The sequence below is a fragment of the Onychostruthus taczanowskii genome, unplaced genomic scaffold, assembly GCF_017590055.1.
Source record: "Onychostruthus taczanowskii isolate IOZ18803 unplaced genomic scaffold, ASM1759005v1 scaffold45, whole genome shotgun sequence".
NCBI classification, from domain to species: domain Eukaryota; kingdom Metazoa; phylum Chordata; class Aves; order Passeriformes; family Passeridae; genus Onychostruthus; species Onychostruthus taczanowskii.
In genome coordinates, this window is record NW_024502014.1 from 3123436 (window position 1) to 3150821 (window position 27386).

Here is a 27386-nt window from a genome sequence, read left to right on the forward strand (position 1 = left end):
TTGAAGTCAGTTCTGAAATGTTTAAATAAACTACAAATAGGAAGCCCACTCTTCTTGCCCTAGTTACAACACAATTGTAACCTCTCATCTACACTTTCCTCATTTCTTGACTGACTGAATTCTCAATTTAACTCCAATAAATCATAAGTCAAAAAGTCACCAGAGTGGCTTGGATCACACTTTATCCTAATATCTAACTTCTTAAGAAATCACACTCAGTATTCTTGAGCAAGTCAACTGAGACACACACATGCACTGGAACTGTGCATAGGTATGAAACTATTTCCCACTCAAGCCCCACAGCAGCATTTACAAAAACAGTAAATTACAATGCATTTGAGGCACATGCAATAGCTGTACTCCTTCCAACTCTCAGTACTGCACACTTTAAATGCAAATCTGATTTTTATTACTGACACAAATCGGATGAAAATTTAAACTCATAGTTTCTTTGTCAGATAACACATGTAGAATTGAAATCAACTCCTAAATAACAAAGTTAACTTTTTAAAATAAAATAAACTTTTTTTGGGTATAAGCACTATATTACTTTATTAAATAAATAAGCTGTTTGAGTTTTTTAGGTCATGTTTGAAAATATTTAAATAGAAGTCCATGGGATAGGTTAAAGTTACCTCAGAGCTCCAGATGGCAACAGATGATATATAAAATGATTCAAGATAGGGAATTACCTTCATATATGTGCTTGTGAGAAAGTAATTTCTCACACAGTAACTGAAGGGGAATGCTTTTGTCACACAGAAATTTAAGTATGTCATCCACTTACATTTGATAGGCCAGTTAAAGCTCTTCAATTTGCCTCAAGAGAGCTTTCTGTATTAGGTATTGCTATGCAGCTTGCTTAAAAATACCTAAAGGGTTGCATAAAATAGATAAACAGGAAGAACAGCAACACAAAAAGTTACCTCAAAATAAAATGTTTCATTAAACTGCGGATTGCTTGTTTTCTTCTTAACTTTGGTCTTCTTTTGGTCATTCCTGTTCCAATGTGGTAAAATTTTTACCATAGACAACTTAAACACACAATTATAAAGACATTCTATTGTCAAGAAGGACACATGCATTTAAGTTAAAACATTTTTTGTTATTTTACAATTCACTTTGGTCAATGAGGAAAATCTTAAAATTAGTTGATCTTCACAATACAGTTAAAAGAGCTAATATTTTAAATGCTGTATGTAGCTAACCATGCATCTATCCAACTCAAAGGTTGTATTTAATTTCACAAACAGGTAAAACTTACACATTAATTAAAATACATGAACAATTTCAAATGCATTTAAAATTTAAATTTCTTTACCACTGCCTGAAGGTAATGAGCACACTTTTCCTTGTCTTGTTCAACTGCAGTTTCTGTTTTTCCCACCCTCTTTTGCTGCTGAAATACCCACTACTTCTTTACAGACAGGGGCTTATACCCAAGACACTGAAGGTTTTCTTTGAAAACAACTGCTGCTCATGCTAGATATGAAGCAACACAGGGTCAAACAAAACAACTGCCCCCACTTCCCTGTGGGTTGGTTTTGGTTTTTTGGGGTTTTTTTAAATTTTACAATTTTTATAAAGGAATACAGTTTTATTTACTTATTTATTTAGCAAATGGCTGTGGTAGTATAAAATGGCTTTCCAAAAGAAAGAAAAATAAAATACGTGAGAAAAACAGACAAGGGAGAAGAAAAACTGCCCTAAGTATCTACTACCTATTTTCAGGCACTGGACACATAAATATTCCAGTACATGAGTCACACATGCATAAGACTGGAAAATCTCAACCAGGAATTCCTGTCAGATTTGCACATATATTCCCATATTAACAGGGTAAATATTTTGTGGGACCAACATTCTCACACTTCCATCCACATCACAGGACACAAACAGAAATGTATGTCTATTTACCTTCTTTGCCATCTGGCCCCATGATTCCTAAGTATAATGGGTGAGCCTCCCTAGTCCTTTTAGAAAAAAACCCAAACAAACAGAAAACCCCCCCAAGCCAAACCTAAAAAATATGATATTTTATTACCAAGGAGGAAAAAAAAATGCTCCATGCAGAGCTTATTCAGGGCCAATCCTTCCACAGTCTTTAAGCCAAGCAGGTCTGGTACAACACATCCTGGCACTATGCTCACAAAGGCAATTCCTCAGCACAGGAGAAAGGAAAGGGTTTGATGTGGCAAAAAAGAAGCAACTGAAACTTATCCTCCTTATTGGGCAGGGACTTGCACATAGTGAATGTGTGGGATGGGGGATTTTTTTTAAATGAAAAAACCCAGCAGTTACTGAGGATTACTGATCCCAAACAAGGAGATGTTTGAACTGCGTGGACTTTGAACACAGCATCCTGAAGGTGTTCCAGAACCTCTCCTCTCTCGTCTCCTCCCAATTACTACACATTTGCTGCAAAGAAACCCACACATGAAGAAAAACAGAGAAGATATAACAGGAAGGTGAGTGAGCAACTGCCTGTATCACGACATACAGGAATTTCACATAGATTAGCAGGAAGTTCAGTGCAGAAATGCAATACAAAACATAAGAAAGAACTGAGTTTTAAGTGGCTCTTGACTAGTGCAGACAATGCAGACAGACCAAACACCATCCCAGTCTGGAGCATATGGCAGGGAAGGAAGAGAACAGTATCCATGGAGATGTGATGTATGCATGAGAGCACTGGAAGATTTTTCTGTCGTTTAAAGATTTTGCTTAAAACCTATGACTTTCTTTTCCAATTCAACATCACAGCATTTTAAGATTTATTCATTTTAGTATAAAATGTTACCTGGAAGGCCCCACAAGAGAGACTGTTGCATAAGGATCACAATTCTGTCCATTTATAAGAGGCAACCCATGGCATTCCTTTATGCTACAAGGAAAAGGCAAACAATAGATCAGTGAAGCAATTATTTGGCTTAAAAAATAAAATCCAAACAATGCTTTCTTTTTGAAAACTTTTTATGTCCTGCTGTATTACACAGATATAGCTACACACTGATCCAACATACTGCATGTACTTGAAGAAGACTCTAGACGGTAACACAAAATAATACTCAAGTATACAGTCAGACTTGGAGGGCTCTGTGAGAACAAAACTGTTGGAATTGCTTTGGTAAAGACACTCCAGTATCACACATGAATGACAAAATCCTAAGTAAAATGAACTGATATATTTTAGGAAAAATTGCAGATTTCACTAATTTAAATTTGATTTCTCAAGGCCCACAAAAAGCTGTCTGGCCTCCACCAATGGCAGCAACTATATCTGGAAGGCATTGAAATGGATGAAAATATTTAATTTTGGATAAATTACATTCTGAGTTATGCTAAGAAATGCAAAGTCAAATCCTGAAATGATATTTAAAATTAAACATCCAAAACTATTACAGTATATGGTTCTAGCTCTTTCTTTGAAATAGTGCCTAAGGTTTATTTTCAATCTTTCTTCACAATAGTCCACGTTCAGGGTTAAATGGCCCTCTTAAAAATACTGTTTTCTTCCATAATTCATAGAGTAAGTGGTAAACTGGTGTTCAACAGGTACACAGACACACTGTTCACCAGTCCTGATGCAAAAGGGACAGGAGGCTAATGCATCATGGAGACAGAGAAACCTTTTCTGGACCTCTTCTACAATCTTGCAATCTTTGAATCACCACAGCAGCAACACAGAGCTGGGTCAGCAAGCTGCCTAACCTTCAGATGCTGCCCACACATAAGCATTAACTAAAAAAAGCTGGAACAGCAAAAGTGAAGCAGAAGAATTTGTAAATTCATAGCAGAAATCAGACTTTCTAGCAAAATGATGCTCTAATGTAACCATACACACTGTCATTTAAGTCCAGAAACATTCCACAGATTGCAAAATTTCACAAGATCTGAATGTTGTATTCCTGTTCTCTATAAAATAATGTATTTTTTAAGTGTATTGCAGGAATTTAACTAAATTAATGCAAGAAAGTTTCAATTGTCATAATTTGCTAGTTTGAAAAAAATCCAAAACCCAGGCAACTTAAGGAGAAAATAACTTCTCTAAATTTCTGTGAACAATTACGTAAATGTTCTAATATCATAATGTGGAATAATAAGTTGTGTAGATCAAGAAGAAATTATGTAGCTGCACACATTTTAAAATAAATGCTTTAGGTACTGTAGAAAAATGGTGTTAAAAGAATAATAGGAGCTGCAAATTCAAACACAAGAGTGGAAACAACAGACACTAACACTCCTGTGCTGCTTCAAAACTCCACCCTCTTTGGAGTATGCACAGTTATAAACCAGATGGTATTTCCCCCCCCCCAAAAGTCCCTTTGTCTTAGCCAGCTCAGGGAACATTTAGTGCTGAGCCACTGCACAATCATTTGTTATTTTTCTTCCAGTTATCAAGCACGTGGCCTTCAGCATTTCAATAATTTTTGAATCACAATGAACGCTACAGTGATTTCAAACCCACCATTTAAATGGGTTCTTGAAACATCCAGTTGTTTCATAAGCATTAATTGATTCCTCCTCCAACATATAAGTGGCACAGAAGAGTGGCAACAAAAGTAAACTGTCTGGACTTTTCAGTCATTGGGGTTCTGACCTGAGGCAGGACTCGACTCTTTCAAACTGAGTGGCATCCTGTAGCATAAAACACCCCCTGCAGCTCCTCAGGCTTTGCAGTTTCAGGTACCTATAAACCAGCTGCAATCTGAACCTCATAGGAAATTCATAGCAGATGGATCAGTCAACCTTACCTGAAGGGCATTCAGCTGTTTTAACAAGAACACTACGATTTCTCTTCTAACAGTCTTTGACATGATCACCAAGCTCCTGAATTTCTCTAGCAAACAGGTACAGGTCTGTGGGACTTTCAGTTACACAGCTTGTTCTGTTCTCTTGACCACAACATAGACAAACTAAAGAAAGGCTTGTTTGCGATTTCCTGCAAGTTGAAAAACATTTTACTGACAACTTCACAGCCTTGCAGCAGAACTAGAATCTCTGGATTCATCATATGGATCTGTCACTTCAAGCTCCAGCTGGTCTCCCTGTGGAGGCAGCTCTAGCATTCCATTTTCGCCTCCTGCCCAAGCTCCAGCTCTGCTGCCAGCAGGTACAGTCTGCCTAGCTTATCAGACAGCCTGTCCTGGTCCAACACCTCCCCTGACCATCAGCTCCTCATGTCCCCAAATCTCTCCCTTCCACACCTATCAGGCACAAAAATTTCTTCCAAATTTACTTCACCTCCTCCCCTTCCATCTCTCACTCCAAGGTAGCCAGTCAGATCCATCCCTTCAGCCTGCAGGTATGTAATTTAATGACTGCCTGAATCTGCTTTAAACACATATGTGACAGCACAGCCAAGTCAGCTGAACTGCTGCTTCTGTTTACTACCCTGACAGGAAGGTTTTAACCTAAAAGCCAGTTGTCAGTTTGGCAAACTGAATCACCCTGCTCATGCAAGAGCCCTCCCAAGCTCCAAAGGCAAGCAGCCTTTAGGGATAGGAAGCCATTATATCAACTCAGCACTACTGAGCTGGATTGTTCCTCCTCAGGGACTGAGCACACTGCACTGAATCATTACTGAGACTTTTAAGCTACTAAACAAACAGCCTCCTTAAACATGTTTAAAAATCCTGAAGATGTTTGAAGTGGCTAGAGTAGAGTAGACTTAACAGAAATGGAAAAGTTGGAATGAAAATGAATGGAACGAGAAAAACCTCACTCAGTTTGCTAGTCAGCAAATTTCATACGAATATTGTCTTTCCTCAAAGAATCAGGCAAAGCGCTGCAACTGCAATCTCCTTTAAAAGGAAAAGAACAACCAAGAAATCGCAGCAAAACCACCACCAGCAAAATGTCAGATATTTTGACCAATCAAAACCAAAAATAACATTAAATATACACTCCTATTCCAACAACAACAAAAATACATTTCTAACACACAATAAAAATATTTCAGCTTTGACAAATCATTTCATCTACCTAGCTTGGCAGGTGTCAATCAAAAGGCATAAATGCATAGAGTTTGAAGAAGCAGACAGGAACTTAGAAGCATTTTATTATATATTTTAGACTTCTACGTCCTTATGTGCCGCCTAAGTAACAGGTAACAGAACTTTGGTTCTCTTCTCCAACTGCTGCCCTGTTCCAGTACTTCCAGGTGTAAGACATGATTCAGTTTTCATTAATTCTCATCTCAGTAGCTTGTTGTGCAAGAGGAGTTTCATACAGGAAATGAGAGCCTTTCAGATATAACTGGCATATATTCAGCTTAGAAGATGAAAATAAGCCCTTAAAAAGACCCAGCCCACAAGAAACCCCCTCAATGACTGACTCTACCTCCATCATTCAAATAAACTGAAGTTCTCCATGGGCAGACACTCCCTAACTGCAGGCATTAATATCTGTAAGTACACTTCATAAAAATTGCAGTGTTTGCTAGAACAGCTTCATGTGAGCAGAAAAAGAATAAGCAGGACAGTAACAAACTGACAGGTCAATCAGAGAGCATGGTGTACAATTCATTTAGAAAGCTATGTGCAATGAAGTCAAAATCTGGCTGTAATAAACCATTTCTGGGCTTTGAAGTATTCACACTGTAAATACACAAAACCTTCTTTCAGAGCTGAAGGGCTGTTGATCCCAGAGAAGGCAGGTGCCACCACTCAACTGCCTAATTTGCCAAGAAACTTGTCAAGCATCATCTATTTCAGCAGCAGCAAATATGCAAACAATGGGCATGCAAACTTGTTCTTAGGGACTCCCAGCAAGAGCTGCAAGCATGTATCTGTGAAATGTGCTACTATACACACCACTGTGGTTTCAAAAAAAAACCAACCCGCACTGCGTCAGCAGGTAATCTCTTGCACTTTTCCCCCTCCTCATTCACGCATTAGAAAAGGAAGCAATTCATATCAGAGACAAAACAAAGCTTTAATTCACAGTCTGTGAGTGTATCTGCATGAAACTTAGCAGCAAGTTTGCAATTAATACAAAAATCATGAGTAAAATCAGGGCTTAGCCTGCTCTACATGAGCTCTAAGACAGTCCTTCACCAAAGAAAGATTAACTATGCTTTATGACAAACTGGAATTGAGTTTTTAAATCAATCCTAATCATAAAACTCATCTAGAAGACCAGCAGAAAAAGCTTCTACAGCCATATTTACAGACCCAAATCAACAGGAATCCATTGCCTAGCCAGTCAACGGTTTTGGTTCAGCCACAAGGTGACAGGGGACTCCAGGTAATGCTCAGAATCACAGCCTTTTAATTACCTGCTATTGTGTGTGCCCTTAACACCACGTTTCATCTTGTGTAATGAAAGTTGGAGGTACTATTTTTCACCTTTGTACAATTTCTGACCTCTCAGGGAATAACAGGGGAAATCCATTACCAACTTAACTATGCACAGAAGCCAGCACACGTATCTAGAATTCTCCTATCCTAGAAAAAAAATTAACTGGTGAAAGTTTAAAAGCATCTAATTCTCACTGCATTGAGACACCATTAATTTGAACAAGAAGTAAAATATTGCTCCTGAAAGGCAAGTATCATAGCCTGCATGTCAAGAATTATTTTTTCTGTGATTTTTTTTCCCTTTGGACATTATTTTACAGTTTAGAACAGATAAAGAAGAGTCAGAAACAGACACATAAATAGATTTGTGCCCACTCCTTGTCTCTCTTTTACCCTATCATGGCTCTGCTCCTTTCTATCTTTCAGCTTTGTTAAAGGACTTACTAAGTCAGTATCTTCTCAGGGCCTGGTGACCAGCGAAAAACACAGCAGGAAGTGCATCACTTACTAATTATCATGGGAAATTTACAGAACAAATGGGGTTTTAAAACGTTTAATTTTCTCTTTAATACTCCCACATCTATTTTCTGTAAGTTCCTCACACTTTAAGGTCCAATGCATCTCAAAAATGCCCTCACATCCATTTCTATAATACCACATTCAGTGAGAGATTTCTTATTTCACATACTCTGACATGTACATGCAAAATACATTAACGTACCATGTATCAGTAATGCAGTAAATTACTTCAAGGGCAGCAGCACGTGTGGTAAAATTCTACTAAACATTTCGGTTTTAGGAACTCCAGTGCATTTCATAACCTCAGACAACTGCACTGATGTAACACAGCCGCGTTTAACGCACAGTCCTCTCCCACATGGCAGTGAGTGGGTGAGTGCAGCAACCAAAAGAGAACCCTGGCTTCCTTTTGATCAATTATCTCCGTCATGAAGAGATCCTAAGAGAGGGCACAGTGAGTAAACCACTTCCTACTCAAAACTGCAATTTGCAACAGTAACTTTCTAATGCAACTTCTTCATCATATGAAAAATCCAGGCAAGTTTTTAAAATAAAAAACCCACAATGCTAACATGAAGTGCATGAAGACATAAAAATATAAAATTTTCTGAAAATTAAGAAAGTTGGGAATAAAAAACAAAGTCATAAAGTTCCAGCCAGCTTTTAGTGGTGAACAGTCCATGTGGAAAAGCTGTTCTAATTCTGCTTTGTGCTGCAAGTGGGATACAAAAATAAGAGCAGTAGGACTTCCAATGAACCATGCTGCTACCCCATTATAAAAGACACATTTCAAATTATCTTTAAGTAATAAAGATATCTTGATGCCCAGCAAGTTCCATCTTACCTGAATTATGAGCCTAAGCCATTAAACCATCACCAGTTTCACTAGCTTAGTTCCACCACAGAATAGCTCCCCCATCATAACAAGCTAAACAACAGCAAACAGAGCACCTTGCTGAGTCCTGCTCCAACTCAACTACCCACCTAGGTCTAGAGAGTTGACTAAACAAGAACATCTTAATTTCATCACGAAAATTACATTAGCAAATATACCAAAAATTCACTGTTTCTATGATGCCCTTTGATATGCTGTAGCATTTTTACACTTCAGAGCCAAAATGAAGTTCGGTAGTGAAAGCTCCTCAAGTTGCTGCTAAGAAGTTTTACTGAAACGTGGCAAACATGCTGTTCCAGAACCACAACTCCTGTATACCTTGTTTTTCTGTAAGAATTTCTCATCATGGTTAACTGGAAGAAAATAATTATGAAGCAAAACTAGCAATAAATTTTACCATACCGACCCACAAAAAATACCAGCAGCAGCAGCAATTCAATCAGTAACAGCCGTACTGCAAGTTCTGGCTGTCAGCTGCACTGCACTCTCCTAGACCAAATTCAACTGGGATGACAAGGCACTAATCCTAGTAGTCCAAATAAAAGTGAGGGCCTTGGCAGCAGAGGTCAGCAGCTGTGAAAAACTTCTGCTGGAGCTCCCTAGACTCATCTCACCATAAGGCAGATTCCAAGGGAAGTCACATAAAAAGAAAAATGCTATTGGTACTAAGACATGCAGACATCCAGAATCAGGAAAGACAAATCCCATAACATTCTAACAAACAACCAGATATTAAAGGATTGATGTATTTCCTTACTGTACTACTAGTTGCTGGCACACAGATCCATTGTCTGTTATCAGTTCATTCAGCTTTAATTCAAGGTGAACTTTTCCCTGAAAAAGAACACAAGTAGTTTTAAAAGCATTATTTTAAAAGTAGGAATTAGAACAATAATATAGATTACAGTTATTTAAGGTAATTCCAATATTATGACTTGAAGAAAATACCTCATCTAAAGCACATATCCTGCAAGTAGAGCATGATGGATGCACGTGAACTTTAAGACAATGCTACAGAGAAGCATTATCTCATCTGCAGACAGCACAAGAATCAGTCAAGCCTCGACAGATTTAACACACACAGGTAGTTCTTCCACCTTGAGCCATTGCCAAGAGTAAGAGTCTCAGCTATTTTGGCCCAAGCATGGGATGAACCCTTGCACAGACATGAATTTCTGAACACTTCAGGAGAAAGTTCTAAAATGACCTTGGACTCTGCAGGCAGGTAGGCATAGCTAGAAAAGTAGAACAGCATGCAATAGCCATAATCAGCAACACTTAATATCCACAGTGAAATCCTGTCCATCCCACCAGACTGAAGATCATTTAGAAATGCACTGTGCATCCTAGGGCAGTTTTCAACTATTTCGTGAAGACTGCCGATGTACTCAAGGAACAGTAAACACAACCAAAAGAGAGGAAAAGGTGGCAATAATTGCTAAACCCAGCTTGCTCCTTTTCTGATATGGCAGGATGCATTTAAGAAAAAGAATCCATGACTTATGGCACAGCATGGATTAACTTCAGAAACCAGCAAGGGCCAACCTACTGTACCCTCTCAATCAAAGGCTCCATAACTTTAAACCATGATATGCAACTTTTTTGGGATGACCAAAATTTATTACTTAAATCTTGCTCCAGACAGCTACTGCCTGAACAATACTGCTACTCTTTTCAGTGCCTGGCTGTTTGTGCTGGCTTTTACATCTAAGATGGGCACACACTGCCAGAGTCTTTCCTCTTACAATGTTCTCCTTGGTGGTCTCAACTTTGTCTATTTACCAAATGGAATATCAGATGATACTGGTCTGTTCACAATCAAAAGTCTCAGGGAAGGGTTCTGGAAGGTGATTTGCAGGAGTGGCAAAGGAAGCAAGTCATAATCTGAACTACAGCTTTGCCTTTCTGCTAAAATGGAAGTAAAACCCTTAGCTGACCTTGCACACATTTCTATAGCAGTTATGTTTTGACATAGAACTGCAATGTTTTTATTGTAAATCCCCTGGGGCAAAGGCTGCATTTCCCTCTCTGTTCGTCACATGGGAGGAGAAATGAAGCTTCTTTTACAAGGCAGCTCCCAACCTAACTGCTTTGGGATGCCTGCCAGGTGTTTTGCAAACTGTTACTACAGGGACAGGAACACAGGTACATTAAGAAAGCATTTGTCAAGCAGAGAAACTCCATTACAAAAACAGATTTACAGGATAAAAACAGGATACTGAGAAGCATGCCAACAGCCTTACAAGGCAAAGTTTTTGAATGACAAATGAAAAGACAAACATTATTAATATTTATTTACATAACTGACTTCACTTGTTTTAGAAAACAAATGCTGTGAATGGCCTAAACATCTTCCTTTTGCTTTTAAAACCTAAGCCCACAACTGTGTTTTACACAGAACAGTAGGAGTAAAACAGCACATTGCTGCTCCTGAGAACTACCTGTGCAAGCAGGCTGCTCCCAGCCCAGTGCCATGATGACTACAGTAACATGGCTCTAAGAAAATATTTCCCCAATATGCATGGAGAATTTCAGAAGATTTTTGTCATTTTGTTTGCTGAGAGCAGTGTGATGGTTTCCTAAAGTTGCTGATCTGCAGATCTATATCACAACTTCAGACATAATATGCAACTGGGTTTTAAATGTGGCTGTACAGAAGGCTTTTACTTGAAAATAGAGAAATCAGCCATTCTCATACAATATATAATAAACAAACAGTGACTTCATGTGAATGCACTCTGCATCTGTAGATCTCAGGGCTGTTCAAAGGCAGGTAGGTACAATTTTAACTTTACAAATGGATTAATAATAAATTTTCAGGTACTTATTAAAGGAAGATTGAGTATAATTGATACAGATCCTATCAATTTTAATAAAAGGAACAGTGAATGTTCAAAAACCTTAACAGTGTGTGAAAGATTCTGATCTTACCAATGTGTTTTTCAAGCACAGATCTCTATAAAAACTCCAACTATGAATAAATACAGGTATAAAACTATATATAAATCTCTAAATGGCTATGAATAATATCAATAGATCAAATGTGTGTTTCATCAAATGAGCCAATTTCAAACAAGATTAATGAAGATTTTATAAATAAAAAGGGATCAAGCAACCCTAAGAATTTTAGTACCATGCTGACACTATCTGCATTTTAGAAAACAATAAATATTTTTAAAAGCTAATAAATGTAAACAAGTCTGTGCCAGCAGCAGTTAAAAGTGGCCTGTTTCACCCAGCTTCTCAAATTCTGGCTTATTTATTTAGTATTCTCCTATTTGTATTTCTTTTTCAGGAACTAGTGGAGAAAGGAAAAAGTTTCAAGAAAACAAGATTAATATGAACTCATAATGCTGTGAAGAGCAGCAAAACAAAAACCAGCTAATATCAAAACACAGAGCAGAGCAGCTGCTTTCTATAAGTCTCCTCCACTGATATTCCTGGTGTACAGGCTGCTAATTATACCAAAGTTAACCTGTAAAGAATAGCTGTATATAAAAAGTACACTTTTCTTGAAAAAAAATGCAGATATATGGAAAACCCCAAAAATAATCCCAACCAAGCAACTGCAAAGTATCCTGTGCATATTCATGGAACATGAAATACTTCTCTGCCATCCTATTGCCTTGCACACATCATGAATTTTGGGAAATACTCACATGGAGGGAACCAGAGGAACAAAAACTCAACTACATGTATGGTACCATGAGGAAAAGAAAACAACTTTTTTTTTCCTCCAAACTGATCTACCTTTATAAATATTTCATGCACTTTTCCTGCACATGTACAATATAACAGTCTGCTACTTTCAGCCATGTCCAGCCAACAATCTTGGACATCTCATAATGTATTTCAGTACTGTATAGTACATCCAAATCAACAAGATTTCAGCCAAATGTGACAGATGGGAACTGGTCTCAGCTATGCTCTAAAGATTTTTATGGAAAAATAAACCAGGTCAGGAGAAACCTACCCAAATGCTCAAGACTCAAGAAAACATAAATATGAGAAGCATACACCCAAGCAGAAAAGGTAATTTCTTAATGGAAGTGTCATGTAGGACTGTGCTTTGCACAGCACGGTCACAGAAAAGTAAGTTTATATTCTGCTGCGAGTCATAAAGCCATGGAAAACTATAAACTTTTTATTTCCAATATGTAAGAAATCACTAAATTCTATTAATGCAATATTCTAACTGAATTTTCAGACACTCATATAGTATTACGACAAAAAATAATAATTTTCTCAATACATTTTTACGACAAAAAAAAAAACATAGCAAGCATGGCAATCTTTAAGTCAAAGTGGAAACAATCTTTCAGTTTGTATCTGGAAAGTGCTTTCTAGAATTTTCAGAGTGATTACATGAAAGAATTCAAAGAAGACAATGTGTAGCTGGACTAGATGATCTCCAGGTCCCTACCAAATGAACCACTCTATTCCATTTGATCATAACTGAAAGAGGACTGATTTTCAACGGAGAAGAGGAAGTGGTATTCAGATGTTTTGAAAATCTGACTTCATGCAAAGCAACCACATGCCCTCCTATACCCGAGAGCTGCAGGCTAAACTTATGACACATAAATGAATCATCTGTGGAAATAATAGGAGAATTCTGTGTACATTCAGATCTTGTAAAAGTAGCCAGGATTCTCCCTACCCAAAGGGAATTTCAGGTTACTAAAAAAAAATACAAACACTGTCAAGTCCAAGACTTTTGCCCTCAGGCAAATCTGGAAAAAAACCCTGTTAAAATCTACTAGTTTATCACAGCAAGAAGGATAAGAGTTTTGTTCTTGAAACCAGAAAGAGAATTGCTACAACTTCTAGAGCCATCTCACTTTTACCTATTCCTAGAACAATCCTGTTTGAAGAACCGGAACCACAGGCTGAAATAAAACTGTGAAGTGCAATTCGATACTGAATGCAGAAAGTGTTTCAAGATAAGATACATGAACACAGCACAAGTACCTCCAAGTTTTGAAGACTAACCATTTCAATGTCACAGAATATGCCATTATTTCAGTTAACACCAAAAATCACCCAAAAAAAAAGTTATTCAAGAGTTTTATGATCCATTCATGTGCCTCAAGTACATGACCCCTCTTACAAGCATTTCAGACATCAAAATACTGTTAAGACATTTCTCAAACAGTTGCTTCATGTCTTCTGCCAGTTTTAAGTACCATAAGGAATAATACCAGCTTAGGCTTAGAGAGCATTATTCTCTAACCAAACTGAAGACACAACTGCCTCACAAGAAATACAGATGCTGAACCTTATCTCCAACAGCTCAATGTAATCTTCTACCATCATGTCCTGAACTTTCAAAATGTAAATGTGCAATTTAATAGTTACCTGAACCTCTGAATTAGAATCAACAGGTTGAAGCATAAACCAGTTCTCTTTTCCTGTGTAGTTGCATAAATCTTCTTTTTTGATTGATACCTTTCCTGAGGGAGGGTGGCAGGGGGAGAGAAGCATAAATATTACCTTCATCTGAATAGAACAAATATTTAATTATGTTTGAAATTTGATTTTCTTCTAAACTCTTTTAAGTTTTTCTTTAAATTTATGATGTTACATGAAGAACATAAGGAATATTAAGGGTAAGTAAAGCAGAAAATAGTTTGTATAAAGCCTGATGGCATTAATTATTATTTGTTATCCTGGATATCCTCAATACAAAGGTAAAATAAAGAACACACTTGAGGCTGGAAATAACATAATAGATTTGGGAGAACAAAAACGGTGTTCAAGAATGCTTAAACAGGAAACTGAAGTAGATGCCTTTTACTCTTCTGATTGCTATTTGGAAAGCTGTTATTATATCTAATTATCTGACATCCTGGTGCAAATTATTTCCTTCCTCAATTCAAGTAAAGCAAAGGCTTTTTCCACAGACTATTAGAGTTTTATAGCAACTGTATCCAAAAAGCACCTGCAATAAAGTCATTATGCAGTAGAGAAAGAAATAGAAAACTACCTCCCATGATTTTTCACTTAAGCTACACAAGTTGCTGCCAAATGCTTTTTAAGTCACTAAGTTACAGATTGTATTGACAGGGAAAAAATTATCTATAAACAATTTCAAGAATTATTCCACAATTGTAATTATTGTGGAAAGATTCCACAATTTATTCTTTAAAGATCTACAAGTAGTGACAATTATTCAAATATTCCAATGAAGCAAAAGTGGAAAACAAGTAATTTTTTAAAATGTATTCAGATCATAGTAAGACTATAAAATGCCCTACTATCTGAAAAACAAAACACATTTTAGTATAATACAATGAAGCCAGGAAACAAAATCCTTCTTTTCAGACTTTAAAGGAGCACTTAAGCGCACTATACACAGTTCTGAAAGATACTTCACCCATAATTGTACCCTTAATCCTACAGAGATAATGCTACTGGAAATAACCCAGTGTTCTGCAAGAGGCAGACAGCACCTCATAGACACTTACCTATACGCAGGTCCTTCTGTAAAACACTTTTATCATAAATGTAGAAGGACAACCACTGGAATGTTCTTGGAATCTCAAAGTAAAACTCCTCTCCAAAATAAGGACTGAAAGAAAGATTTGAAGTTAAAACAGAGAAACACTTTATGCAATTTATACAGAACATGAACATCAAAAAGCTGCATTTTACTGCTGTCCCAGCCCGTGGCCCTCAGCACTACACTGAGCTGTCATCAAAGGTGCCCAAAACCATTTCAATACAAGAGCACAAAAAGATGGCAATGCCTTCTGTTTGTTTAATCAAAGGTAAGAATCAGAGCACACAGAGTGGTGTCTCCTCTGCAATTTCAATTCTGTTTTTCTGTCTTGAAATTATTCTAGCTCGTTCTCTAGACTTCCTGAGACATGCACAAGTTTTGTTTTATTTTGTTATTCAGTACATGATTAAACTACATCTAATCTTAATTTAAACTTCTTGATTACTTAACTAACTGACATTTGTTTAGCTCTAACTTCCATGTCAAAACGGCTGCTCTAAGATACAGACCCATAAGAAGTTATCACTAGAAACTGTAAGATAGAACAGTGAAAAAGAGAAGCATTAATCTCAAATACACACGATCTCCCTCACACCAAAACGGTCACCACATTTCTCCAGCAAAAGAAATCCAATATCATGTTTACAGTTCTCCCTATTTAACTGCCATGTGCACAGCCCTCCACAGAAAAAGACTCTGGGTTCCTCTATGTTACACATATTTCATACAATGTGTTGGTATCTTCACTCCCAGAACTGATACTCTCATTTAAGGAGTACTTATCGATGTAATCAGAGCCAGCAGTCAGAAAATTGTATTTCAAGACTGAACAAAACCACAATGTTGTTTGTGTTGCTGCAAGTCATGAATTCCACAAGTCGAGCGGATCCACAGAAAAACCCTGCCACTCTAGAACTGGTTCTTAAAATAGTTTCAGTTACAACGTATTAATATCACTGGGGAAAGATGGTCATGTTCATGAAACTACTTTTATGCAGAAAAGTACTGTGATATCTGTTATACCAAACCCTGAAACAAATGTTGGGGGCTTTTTGTTTCCCAGCAAAGTATCATTCTGACCCTATTGCTGCAGTACTTTCTTAAACTAATAAAAATATGATAAATTGCTTATGTTTGGAACAAGCAGTTCATGTTATTACCTACCCAAAGGATACCATGAAGAACAGGTCACCATCCCTACTCTCTTCCCTCCAAAATAACCATGGAAAAAGACCACCTCATGCTTAAGGACAATGGCTCATCAGATAAATTAAAAAGAGCTGATAACTAACTTGAAAAGTGGGTAAGAACACAGATAAAAGAATCTAGTATTTCAAATGTCTAGAACAGATTTTTAGAAACAAAAACTTTAAGGGCAGAAATTCATTATAAGGAATTCCAAAAGCAAAAATGTACTTTTTGTTAAAACACAGACCTTTTACCACAGGCTTCAAAGCAGACAAATCAGTATTAGCCTTTGCACTACTCTGAGAATTAATTTAAGAATTCTCAGTTGAAAAATTCAGCCGTGGTTTTTCAGCTCCCCTCTTTTTTTTTTTTTTTATAATTTCAAAGCCAACAAACTCTGCTTTGATTTCAAGGGCCGAGTTCTTCTTGTCAGCACCATGACTGAAGGCTTAAACTCAAGAGCATTACCTTTAGCAGCAGTGCAGCCCTAAACAGCCTCAACTTCCTTATTACCATCAGTGCTCATTTTAATTGTATTGACACAATAAGTCAGACCAAAACCCAGGATCAAACACAGGCTTATTTTAAACTAAGGTCAAGCCCAGGATCTGCTTCCCCTCGCAGCTACACAAATAAAGTTGCGGCAGCACAAACAAAGCGACTGCAGCAGAAAGAGTGAACAGTGGGAGAATGAGCTGGCACTGGTGTCAGGGGTGAAACTGCTCCAGCTCAGCTCCACACAGATATCCTAAGGGAACAGCAGACTCCAGTGCACACAGCAAGTGCCAAGGGTTTAAGTACCTACTCTGGAAGGACCTATGGCACTCCATGCATCCAATTATAATTAGGTTGGGATGTAGACTATAAGCAGAGACTTCCAAAAATCTATTCAGCACTTTTATCTTGCACCTAAGAGGGCAAACTTTGCAGCTACACATATCCCCCAGCCCCTAAAGGATGAACAGCCATTACCTCTACTATTATTACTACTATTTTGACCTCAACACTACATTAAGTCTCAGATTTGGCAAGAAAGAACAATAATACGAACTCAAATAGAAGGCAATACATTCTTTTACTCATGTTGATACATTTTTCTTTATCTAAATTAACAGAGGTTATCAGTTGTTGATTCATAACAAAGTATGAGGCAGAGAAAGAAAACTTAAGGTAAAGAACACAATGTATTAGTAAAGAAATTCTTAGGTAGATCCAGAATAGGCTGGCAGGGTACAATGAGAAATAATTAAAATGGGGAACTCACTCATCCTGTTCCTCAGGGATTCAGTCAGTTTAGTAATTTCATTTGTGACTTTGATGCAAGAACTTTAAAGACTGTGATGGATACAAAATTAGAAGATAGCTCTAATTCAAAGGACAACCAGACTGCCACACAGGAAGAACTGGATTACAATAGTACAGAATATTAAATTTCACTGAGTAACACACTCCTCTGCTCTTCCCTTCCTTGCTACAGTAACCTGGCAGCTCTGTGAGGACACTGATCAATGTCCCAGCCTGTCACCTAATAAAAGCAATGGTTACATCAACGAGAAAATTAATTTCTGCTATAACCTTGCACTACCACAAAGTTCCTTTAGGAAAAAAAAAATTGAACTTAGTTTAAATTAAAAAAAAAAAAAAAGAGAGAGAGAGAGGACACACATGTACCACAATACCCTTTTCTCCTCCCCATTCCTCATATTTGGCCACAGACACCTGATGAGGCTCACAGATATTCTTTCAACTTTCAAAGGGGAAAAAAAAAAAAAAAAAAAAAATCTTTCTTTAGGACTCACAGAAATCCCACACCATGTCAGGAAATATTTCTTGAGTCATTAGCCAAAATAACCCTCTCTCACTTCAGTATTATTTCATATTTTTTTAACTTTGGAAAGTCATTTCTTTTACATCTGCATTCCAACAACTCTCCCAGTGCTGCTGGAAGGCCAAACCTATTTGCACATTTAAAAAATACACTTCTTAATAATTTTCAATCGCGGTAGTCAAAATTAATTATAGTGATAATTACTTCCACAGACATTTAATTAGCTGATATTCATAGGACTAAAATTTAGATCAAAAACTGTATAAATTTGCAACCCATAATACAGTGACAAAAACAGACTGTGAATTATGTGTGTAAGAAAAAGCAAGCAAATAATATGAAAGAAAACAATGAAATTCAAAGTTGCACCTATGACTAAAATTATACTGTACTAGACATCACTGAAAAGCAATTTATAAAGTTTTCAGGTTAATAAGAGATTGGAGCTTTCATCTCCTGTCCCAGTACCTCTAGGTTAATACGATTTCTAGTTCAACACAGCAATAAGAAACAAGATGCTGTAATTAAGTCTCTGGAATGAGAATCAACCTTCATAACTGCATACACAGTAGCAATCAAGTATAAGCACCCAACTCTGGTTGCTGGTAATAGAGGATGAGTTTTTTTATTACATTTCACTGGTTTGTATGGAACCCTCCCCTAATTCAGAGGATGAAGGAGTCACCTATGAAGTCAGTGGAGACAGAAAGGAAAAGAGCAATTCTAGACACCAGGTTCTAACTTCTAATACAATGCTGTCATCATCTGAAAAGTTCTCTATTTGAGGCATGTTATTTGAGACTCCTTTCTCCCCAACTGTTTTGTTATAGTGAGATTTTTTACTTCATTTCCTCTGTAAAGTATCAATGACATTGCAATTACATTTCAGTTAAAACTTCAATACTATTAAAATATTTTTGATGGATCTAAGGCATTTTACTTCATCAAATATTTTGATATGCAATTAATAATTATTTCATTAGGTGATGAAAGTACATAAATGTAATAGTTTTTAAACAGAACATAATAAAAATGTCTGAGGATACATCAAATGTAACAGATCTTGTTTCTAAGCATAGTAGTAACTTCTAGGGTTTCCATTATTAACATCAAAATCAGAGAGCAAAGTCTTTCAGAGATGGGTTGGGCTGGGGTCTTTTGCTCATTAAACTATTATCTATTTGTAGGGGAAATGTTAAGTTTCTGCTTTGTCAATACAGTCTCTTCAACATTTTTCTCTGAAGGATTACTCAATTGATTTTGCTTTGGTAATCAACTGCAGCCTGCTCAATTCTGAAAATTTTACGGATCTAACTCCAACAGCTACAGATTACGAATATAAGCGAAATATCTGTTCCTGACTGGCATATATAGAATTTGCTTTTCACACAGCAGCATAAGGAGGCCCTGAAATGATGTCCTGAAAAAATTAAATTCCCTATTTAAGTTCGTCATCTGAGCTCTTCCTCACCTGTAAACATCTGGAGAAAGATCTCAAAGAATGAACAGTAACAACAAAGCCACTGGAAAAAGGAATTAAGAAAACTTTCCAGCATTTGAACAGACTGTCTGGGTTTTAAAAGGAAGGCTTAATGTCACCTCCACATAACTGAAACTGTCACTCAGATATTCTGAACAATGAAGCTGCAGTGATGTTTTCTTGGGTCCTCTGTGAACTTCAGAGTTTTGAGACATGAAAGCCCTTGCACGACTGCAGCTGCGTCATCCTGACTTTTTGTTTGATTCTTTTTAAGGCTCTAAATCAGTAGCAGAATCTACAGCAAATGGTGCCCAGGGAAGTAAAGCAAGGTATTCTGTGTGGATCCTGTTACAGTTCCCAGAACAAGAATTACAGGAGAGAACAAGGCCTGTTCAGGGGACACCCCAGAGCACAGAAAACTCATACATGGCAAAGTTCCGGTTCCTTCGTTCTAGAAACAGGTTTTACCAGATACACAGTAAGAGCAGAATTCCACCAATACACTTCAACTGCTTCCCAGAAGAAGGAAACAACATGGGGAGCATGTACCAAGTAGATTTTTTCCCTATAAAACAACCTAGCAAGAAAAAGAACGTTACACTGCCCACTGGAACAGAACAGAGTAATTGTGAAATATATTCTAGCATATTTCATTTAAAAACTCACAAGACTCAATTTTGACTTCTTGCAACACTCACATGATTTACACATTGCTGTAACATCTGAGTAGCTGCCACAAGTCAGTTCTCATTTTAAAGCAGTACAAGCAAAAGCCATACACACTGGTATTGGGCAGTCTTGCTTATCATATCCATTTAAAAACTGAGCTTACCTTAAGGATTTTTCAACTACCTGTGTACGAAAAACTTCTTCTTGGTCCAAGTTTATGGTACAGAAAAAGTCTCTCATTTTGTTGGGTACTAAGTGTTTGGCGTCATCTGTAAATAAAAAAATTACCGTAAAAATTGCAGGGGAAAAACAAAATATTAGCTACAAGAATGTCACAGTTTTAGTGTGTTCAAAAAATTTACTTGTCCATTCAGCATGCATTTTGATATTAATTTTCAATTCATAAGCTTCAAGAGGGCAGAGAAGTTGCTACATCCAGCTTCCATGGAATGAGAGTCACAGGAAGAGACACACTCTGACTCATGAGCACCACTTCTTGCAGCACAGCACCTGCACTTTCCCTTGAAAGGTCTCATCTCTGGCTTGACCCTGCACAACTTGCTAAATCCGAGACACTCACAGCCTGAGGTCATATGGCATTAGGTCATAACACCAAGACATGATTTGCCTGAGCTATTGTTCACTTGGTATTTTCTCCACAAATACTTTGGCTAAAGGAAGCTGATTAATAAGAACTTGCCCATCAAATCTTTATTTCATTTTCCACAATGAACAGCAAATTGTGAGTTGGCTGAGCCTTTGAAAATATATCCCTCATGAGTACTGTTCATTTTTTCCTAACTAGTAGAAGGGGGAAATAATCACCTCCTAATTCAATGTAACATGGAAAAGAATAAAAGGAAGTTTCTAATAAGAAGGAAAGATTGGCAGCACAAGAATACAAAGATTTGCTGGGTATTGAATCTAGGTCACTGCAATTACATGCTGGACATAAGGCAGATCTGTTAGGAAATGGTTCCCTCTGAACAATCACAGCTAAAACCAGTTGAAGTTGCTCTTCCAAAATCCAAATGCTACAGACATCTATGTTAATTTATAGCAACACCATTCTCTAAATTAAACAGAGACTTTCTGCCCAGATGTCTCCTTCCCCTTTGAATGTCTGAAGACAACAAACAGACCCTTTCCACCTTTTATTTTGCTAAAAGAAATTACAAGCTCTTCTGGTACTCCCTCCCATGAGAGGCTCCTAAACAGAAGAGGTGATCTGTCCCTTTTCCACTTGGCTGTCCAAACCACAGGCAACCAGAATTGCATTAGGTCTTTCTTAGCCAGGACCTCTCACATCCTTGCCTGCTGCTGGAAATACCTCTCCTGATGACAAGTGGAATCAACTTTATACAAACATTATCTATTTATACAAGATATTAAAAATAGGATGAAAAGTATATCTAAGTATTGAGTTTTAATTACTTTTATGTCTGAACAGCATAAGACCTTTCAGAAAGTACAGCGTGAAACTAGATTTGAAATGTCACACATGTTTATTTTTTAAAATGCAGACATGAAGCACAGTGAGTAAGCTTTATTCTCTATGCTGGTAAGATGTAAAATCAAAGTTCTGTTTTCTCTCTCCTCCACACTCTTTTTGTGTTAGATGGTTAATTCAGGTTAACCTATTACAGTCTTGGAAGATAAGTAATGCCCAGCACTGGAAGGGCTGCCCTGACCATCTCTGAGCAGAGAACGTGACAGTTTAACAGGAACACAGACTAAACTTCAATCATGACATTTTCCAGGTCAGGGATATGTACACTGATGGAAAGCATGAACAGACACTTAAGGAACTTCCACAGTCGAAACCTGTGCTCTCAGAAGCATCAACAAGCTTTTCATCAGCTTGGGTGCGGGAGAGGAGGAAGCATACACATATTTTTAAACACCACACTTCATGCTGACAGATTGAGAGACGTGAACAAAACCTGGTTTTAATGGCTTTAGACTCCAAAAAAGGACTAAACTCCAAGTCACCCTTCAGTGAGATATTGCAGGAGAACCAAGGAAAGCATCAGATTACCACTGCCTTAACTTTTTTAAAGGAAGAGCTAATTTAATAAAACATATGACATATAAAAATCAATTCATCAATCTGGATGTAATCCCCAGAGAGCTTTTGATACCAAAAGTTTGTAATTAATAAGCATGAACTGGATGTGTCAGCTGTTCCTGAGAACAGCTCCATTTTTTAGTTAATACTTGGCACAGTCCTATTTTCCCATAAAATATTTAAAATACAACATTATTTAATCATCACTGTAAAGGCACAATACAGTGGACTTTGAAATGAAATTACAGTTATTATAGTTTCATATTTTCTTAAATGGAGTAGAAATTAAGTATTTCTGAATAATTCACTATTTGTCTGTACACTATAGTGCAGTTTTTCAGTTTTAAAAGAAACTTTCCACCCAGAGGAACACACAAAATACAAGTTTTGATTCCAGTTGGTTAGAGCATGGTGCTAACAACACTAAGGCTGTGGGTTCAATCACCATATGAGCCATTCACTTAACAGCTGAAATTGATGATCTTTGCAGGGTATCTTTCAACTCTGAATATTCTGTGATCTGATTTTCTAATCAGTTAAAAACCTTTATTTTGTAGCCCAAGTGTCTGGCTTTAGAGAACAGACAAATTTTGGGAGGAAGAGGATCCTCAGTCCTGAGTAAAAAATAACCTCAGAGCACTTGTCAGGTGAAATACAGAGCATGAGATTTCACACAGTTTCTAACACCTCTTATTATCTGTGACTGTGGGAGACGTTTCACCTACATAGTGACCCAACTCTTGCAGGAAGCTTATTTCCTTTAAAACAAAAAAAAGGCTCAAGTCTTCGATTACACTGCATCTTCCTTTTTCTGAGAAACCTAAGGCTATAATGGTTGCATAAAAATCAAGTATTAACAACATCAGATATCTGCTTGAATGTTTACATTTTCTGTACATATATATAATATCCTCTGTTGAGTAAAAGTGTGCAATTAGTGTCCATGTTCTAAATTTCTTTGTTCTGGGTCCCTACCAGAGGACATTTATGCACACAAACTCTGAAGTATTTGCTTCACAGGACTAAACATATTATATAGCAACAATAAATTCCACTCCAGGAGTGCAGCATAATCCAAGACAACCATACACTGTTAAAAACACAGTGCAAGTTTGAAAAAGAATGCATTCTGAATCCTCAAATGAGCTCTAGGAGACAACAGGGACACTTTTCCAACTGCTTTACTAATGCAGGTTTCAGTAAACACCCCAAAAAATCAAGGCAACTAAAATGACATACTGTACTTCCGTATGGCACAAAATGAAAACAGAAGCCCCAGCCTGAAACACCACACTACAAGGTATGCCTAAAGCTACCTGACACCACATACCTTTGCAAAGCATTCTTGTCATTACTATGGCACATAAAATAGAGCCATCAATACAAAAGCATTGCCAAAAAGGAAATACAGTCTTTTATTGGATTTTTGGTGAAAACCTGCTTAAGAGTAATACTACACTTTCCAAAAATATTACAGGGTCTTAAACAGGCAAGACCAGTTCACCTCAATTGAGAAGTGGTTGCAAACACTGACAGCCCAACACAAAAACAGGGTGCTGAAAACTGGAGGCAGAAGACTGGTTGCAAACACTGACAGCCCAACACAAAAACAGGGTGCCAGGGACTGCAAACCTGTCCTTACTCAGATTCTTCACTGCTAGGTATGCAATGGCTGCTTAAAGCACCTTTAAGAACCTCTCAATTCTAAATCTGGTGTAATGATTTGTATAACATTGCTAAATTTAGATTTTGCCACCAATTTGTGCATTGGAAAACAAGGTATAAATAACAGCTTTCTGCAGATGGTGTTTTCAATACATGCAGAATTACACAGAACTGACATTACCTCATTAAAACTACCATGCTCTCTCACAAAAAGTGAGCAAGTGTCAAATTTTAATTGCCAGCAATTAAAGCTTGGGCACTGAAATGTATTCTCCTAGTAAGAAACATGCTATAAGGAATTCCTTCAGACTATAAACATCAGCTTTCCAAAGTGAGGCCTGCTATTAATCCCTCCAGATCAAGGAGGATTACATTATTACATTTGTTTATTATTCTTCATTCAGAGGGTTTTCCCCTACAAAACACAGTATTAAAACTACTAGCAAGAAGTGAAAATAACCCAGTATTTGTGGTGTGAAGAAGCCAAAAGAGCATCTAGGCATCAGAGGGTTCCCAAGTTTCCACAGCATATTTAACTCAATGAGTTTTTAAACAGTTTTTGTTTTCTTAGAAGAAATAAGTAGGTTTATAAAGTGATTTTCACACTGTTTCAAGACATGTCTTTTATTGCAGCTGTTTCTTCCACTCATTTTTCAAATGGGTTCTTACAGGTCCATCTTGAACTTTTCATATATTCCCCAGGAAGAAGTTCACAGTCCTGTTTACTGACACTTTTGTCAGTTAACTGAACATTCAAAGCTAGGATACAACCACAGGCTCAATCCATAATGCATAAATAAAACTGGTTTCAACATAAGTCTCAAGACATTTTGCCTTGTTTTTTAATGCATATTAAAAACTTTCATCAAGTTCAATATCCCAAAAATGTAAAACTCACTGAATGTTGTGTAGTCCAGTGTTGACAAAACCTTACGTTAAAAGATAGGAAGCAGAATAGTATCAAAAAATAAGCCGCTTTCAATAATTTTTAGCAACTAACTTCTTATGTACTCCTAGGAAGCAGGTCATAGTCCTTCTTCCTAGGAAGTACTATGACCTGCTTCCTAGGGAATACATAAAACCTTGGTTGCTAGAGATTACTGAAGACAGATTAAGAAAGGTGGGGCTGCTCAGCTGGAGAAGGTTGTGTGAAGACCTCACAGCAACCTTCCAATATCTCCTGGGGGAAGCCAGAGAGGGACTCTTCATCAGGAACTGCAGTGACAGAATGAGGAGCTCCTATTGTTCCCATTGGAACAAACTGAAAAAGCTGAAAAGTAGGTTAAATATATGGAAGACATTCTTTACTCTGACGGTGTTAAGGCAGTAGCATAGGATGCCCAGAGAAGCTGTGGATGCCTCATCCCTGGAAGTGGCCAAGGCCAGGCTGGAAGGAGCTCTGAGACAGTGTAGCAGAATGTGTCCCTGCCCATGGCAGCAGCACTGGAATGAGACCATATGTAAGGTCCTTTCCAAACGAAAACATTCCATAACCCTATGATTCTATGAATTCATGCTTTAACCCCAAAACTAACAGTATGCTTTTTAAAAGGCTAGCTGGCCTGTATTATTTCTGTGCTAATTGCTAACAGCAGCAGATCTCAGTGTGTGTTCAGCCTTGCCTACCTAACCACATCCTACTGCTCACACCTCGGACTGAGAGCACCTCCAGCTCCGCTCCATCTCCTGCTTTCATGACCCAGTCTTCTATTTACTGAAGACACAGTAAATACATCTAGGCTGCATGACGATATTTAAGTAAACACGACTCCACTCCTCCACCAAACCTAATCCTTCAACACGTTTTCACAACCGGTTCTCAGCCCCAGCGCCATGCCCGAGTCAACTTGTTTCGCTTCATTCTCAAAAAAGTCGATCGGCCGCGTGAGAAAGGAAACAACCAGGCTGCGTCCGAGCGCTATGAATGTGCTCGATACCCCTCAGGAAGCCGCCGCACATCCTGTTTCTCCCACTCGCTTTGAAGTGCTCCCCAGCCGCACCGCACTATCTGTGCGCCTCCCCGAGCCCTCCTCCCAGCCCATCCGCCGGCTTCCCACGTTACCGAGGCTATCGGTATTGGCAGTCAGCACTTCCCAGCCACCAAAATAAGGCCACCGGCCTCTCTCTCCGCCTCCTCCCGCTCGCACACACGCTGCACGGAGGCACGGGAGTGCTGGTGACCGCTTCCAGAACAACCCTTCACCACCAACTTCCTGCACATCGCTAATTTCGCAATTTCAGCCTGACAAACAGACTGTGATGCCCGAGGTCCGGGCGGGAGGGGGCATTTCTGTTCGCCCGCTTACTCCAGGGATCCCTCGGAGCCACGGATGCTTCCCTGGCACTCCGGGCCGGCCCCGCCGCGTCCATGTATCCATCCATCCACACAACAGCTCACCCACCCATCCCGCCCCGGGGCGCGCAGACCCCGGCCCAGCCCGCACGTGCCGCCGCTGCCGCCACAAAGCTCCTCTGCGGGGCCGCCGCGGCGCGGCCCGACCCGGACCCGGACCCGGACCCGCACCCGGCCCGCGGCCCCGCCGCCTCCAGGGCCGCCGCGCCAGTGCCCGCCCGTCTCGCCGCGGGGAGGGAGCGGGGCCAGGTCGCGAGCGACACCTGAGCGCAGCGGCCCCGGGCGCTGGGCCCCACCGCAGCGCCGCACTTACAAATCTTCCCCCGCAGGTTCTGCAGCACCCGCACCTCGTCGCCGCCGTCTCCCGCCGCCATCGCGCCAGCGCCGCCGCCGCCGCCTGCGCAGTGCAGCGCCGCGGGGGAAGCGAGGGAGGGAGGGAGGGAAGGAAGGAGCGGCCCGGCCCCGCCGCCCGCCCCGCCCCCGCTGCCCGCGGGCACCACCGGCCGGGGCGGGTGGGGGGCGCGGCGCCTGCGCTAGGGCGACTTTTCCCGCTGCGCTGTGAGGCGGCTCCGCACGGAGTTCGCCGCCCCGCGCTCCCGCCGGCCTGGGGCTGCGCTGCGCCGGGGGCTCGGCCGGTTCCGGAGCTTGCCCTGACCGCACCTTCCCCTGCTGCATAGTCGGGAAGACTGGACATAGCCTTAAGCTGCACCAGAGGAAGTTTATGTTAGACATTAGGATGAAGTTCTTCACAGAAAGGGTGATTAGACAGTGGAATGGGCTGCCAAGGGAGGTGGTGCAGTCACCGTCCCTGGAGGTATTTTAAAAAGACTGGACATGGCACTCAGGGCCAGGGTCTGGTTGACGAGGTGGTGTTGGGTCATAGGTTGGATTTGATGATCTCAGAGGTCTTTTCCAACC

The 27386-nt window shown here is 39.0% G+C and overlaps 1 protein-coding gene across 5 annotated transcripts in view; it reads right to left on the reverse strand.

The window, feature by feature from the left end:
- Positions 1 to 26878, reverse strand: part of RASA2 (RAS p21 protein activator 2) — a 45494-nt gene extending 18616 nt beyond the window's left edge. For 2 of the 5 annotated variants that reach the window (XR_005953389.1, XM_041414432.1), the window contains exons 1-7: positions 26782 to 26878; positions 20546 to 20651; positions 15183 to 15286; positions 14074 to 14168; positions 9473 to 9549; positions 2801 to 2884; positions 927 to 999 (exon numbers count right to left, since the gene is read on the reverse strand). Coding sequence is in view for 3 of the 5 variants with exons in the window: in XM_041414432.1 (XP_041270366.1) it covers positions 927 to 999; positions 2801 to 2884; positions 9473 to 9549; positions 14074 to 14168; positions 15183 to 15286; positions 20546 to 20651; positions 26782 to 26842 (600 nt within the window). In the remaining 2 variants the exon portion in view is untranslated. The other 3 variants (XM_041414433.1, XM_041414435.1, XM_041414436.1) reach the window with 3 other exon arrangements.
- Positions 26879 to 27386: the final 508 nt, after the last annotated feature.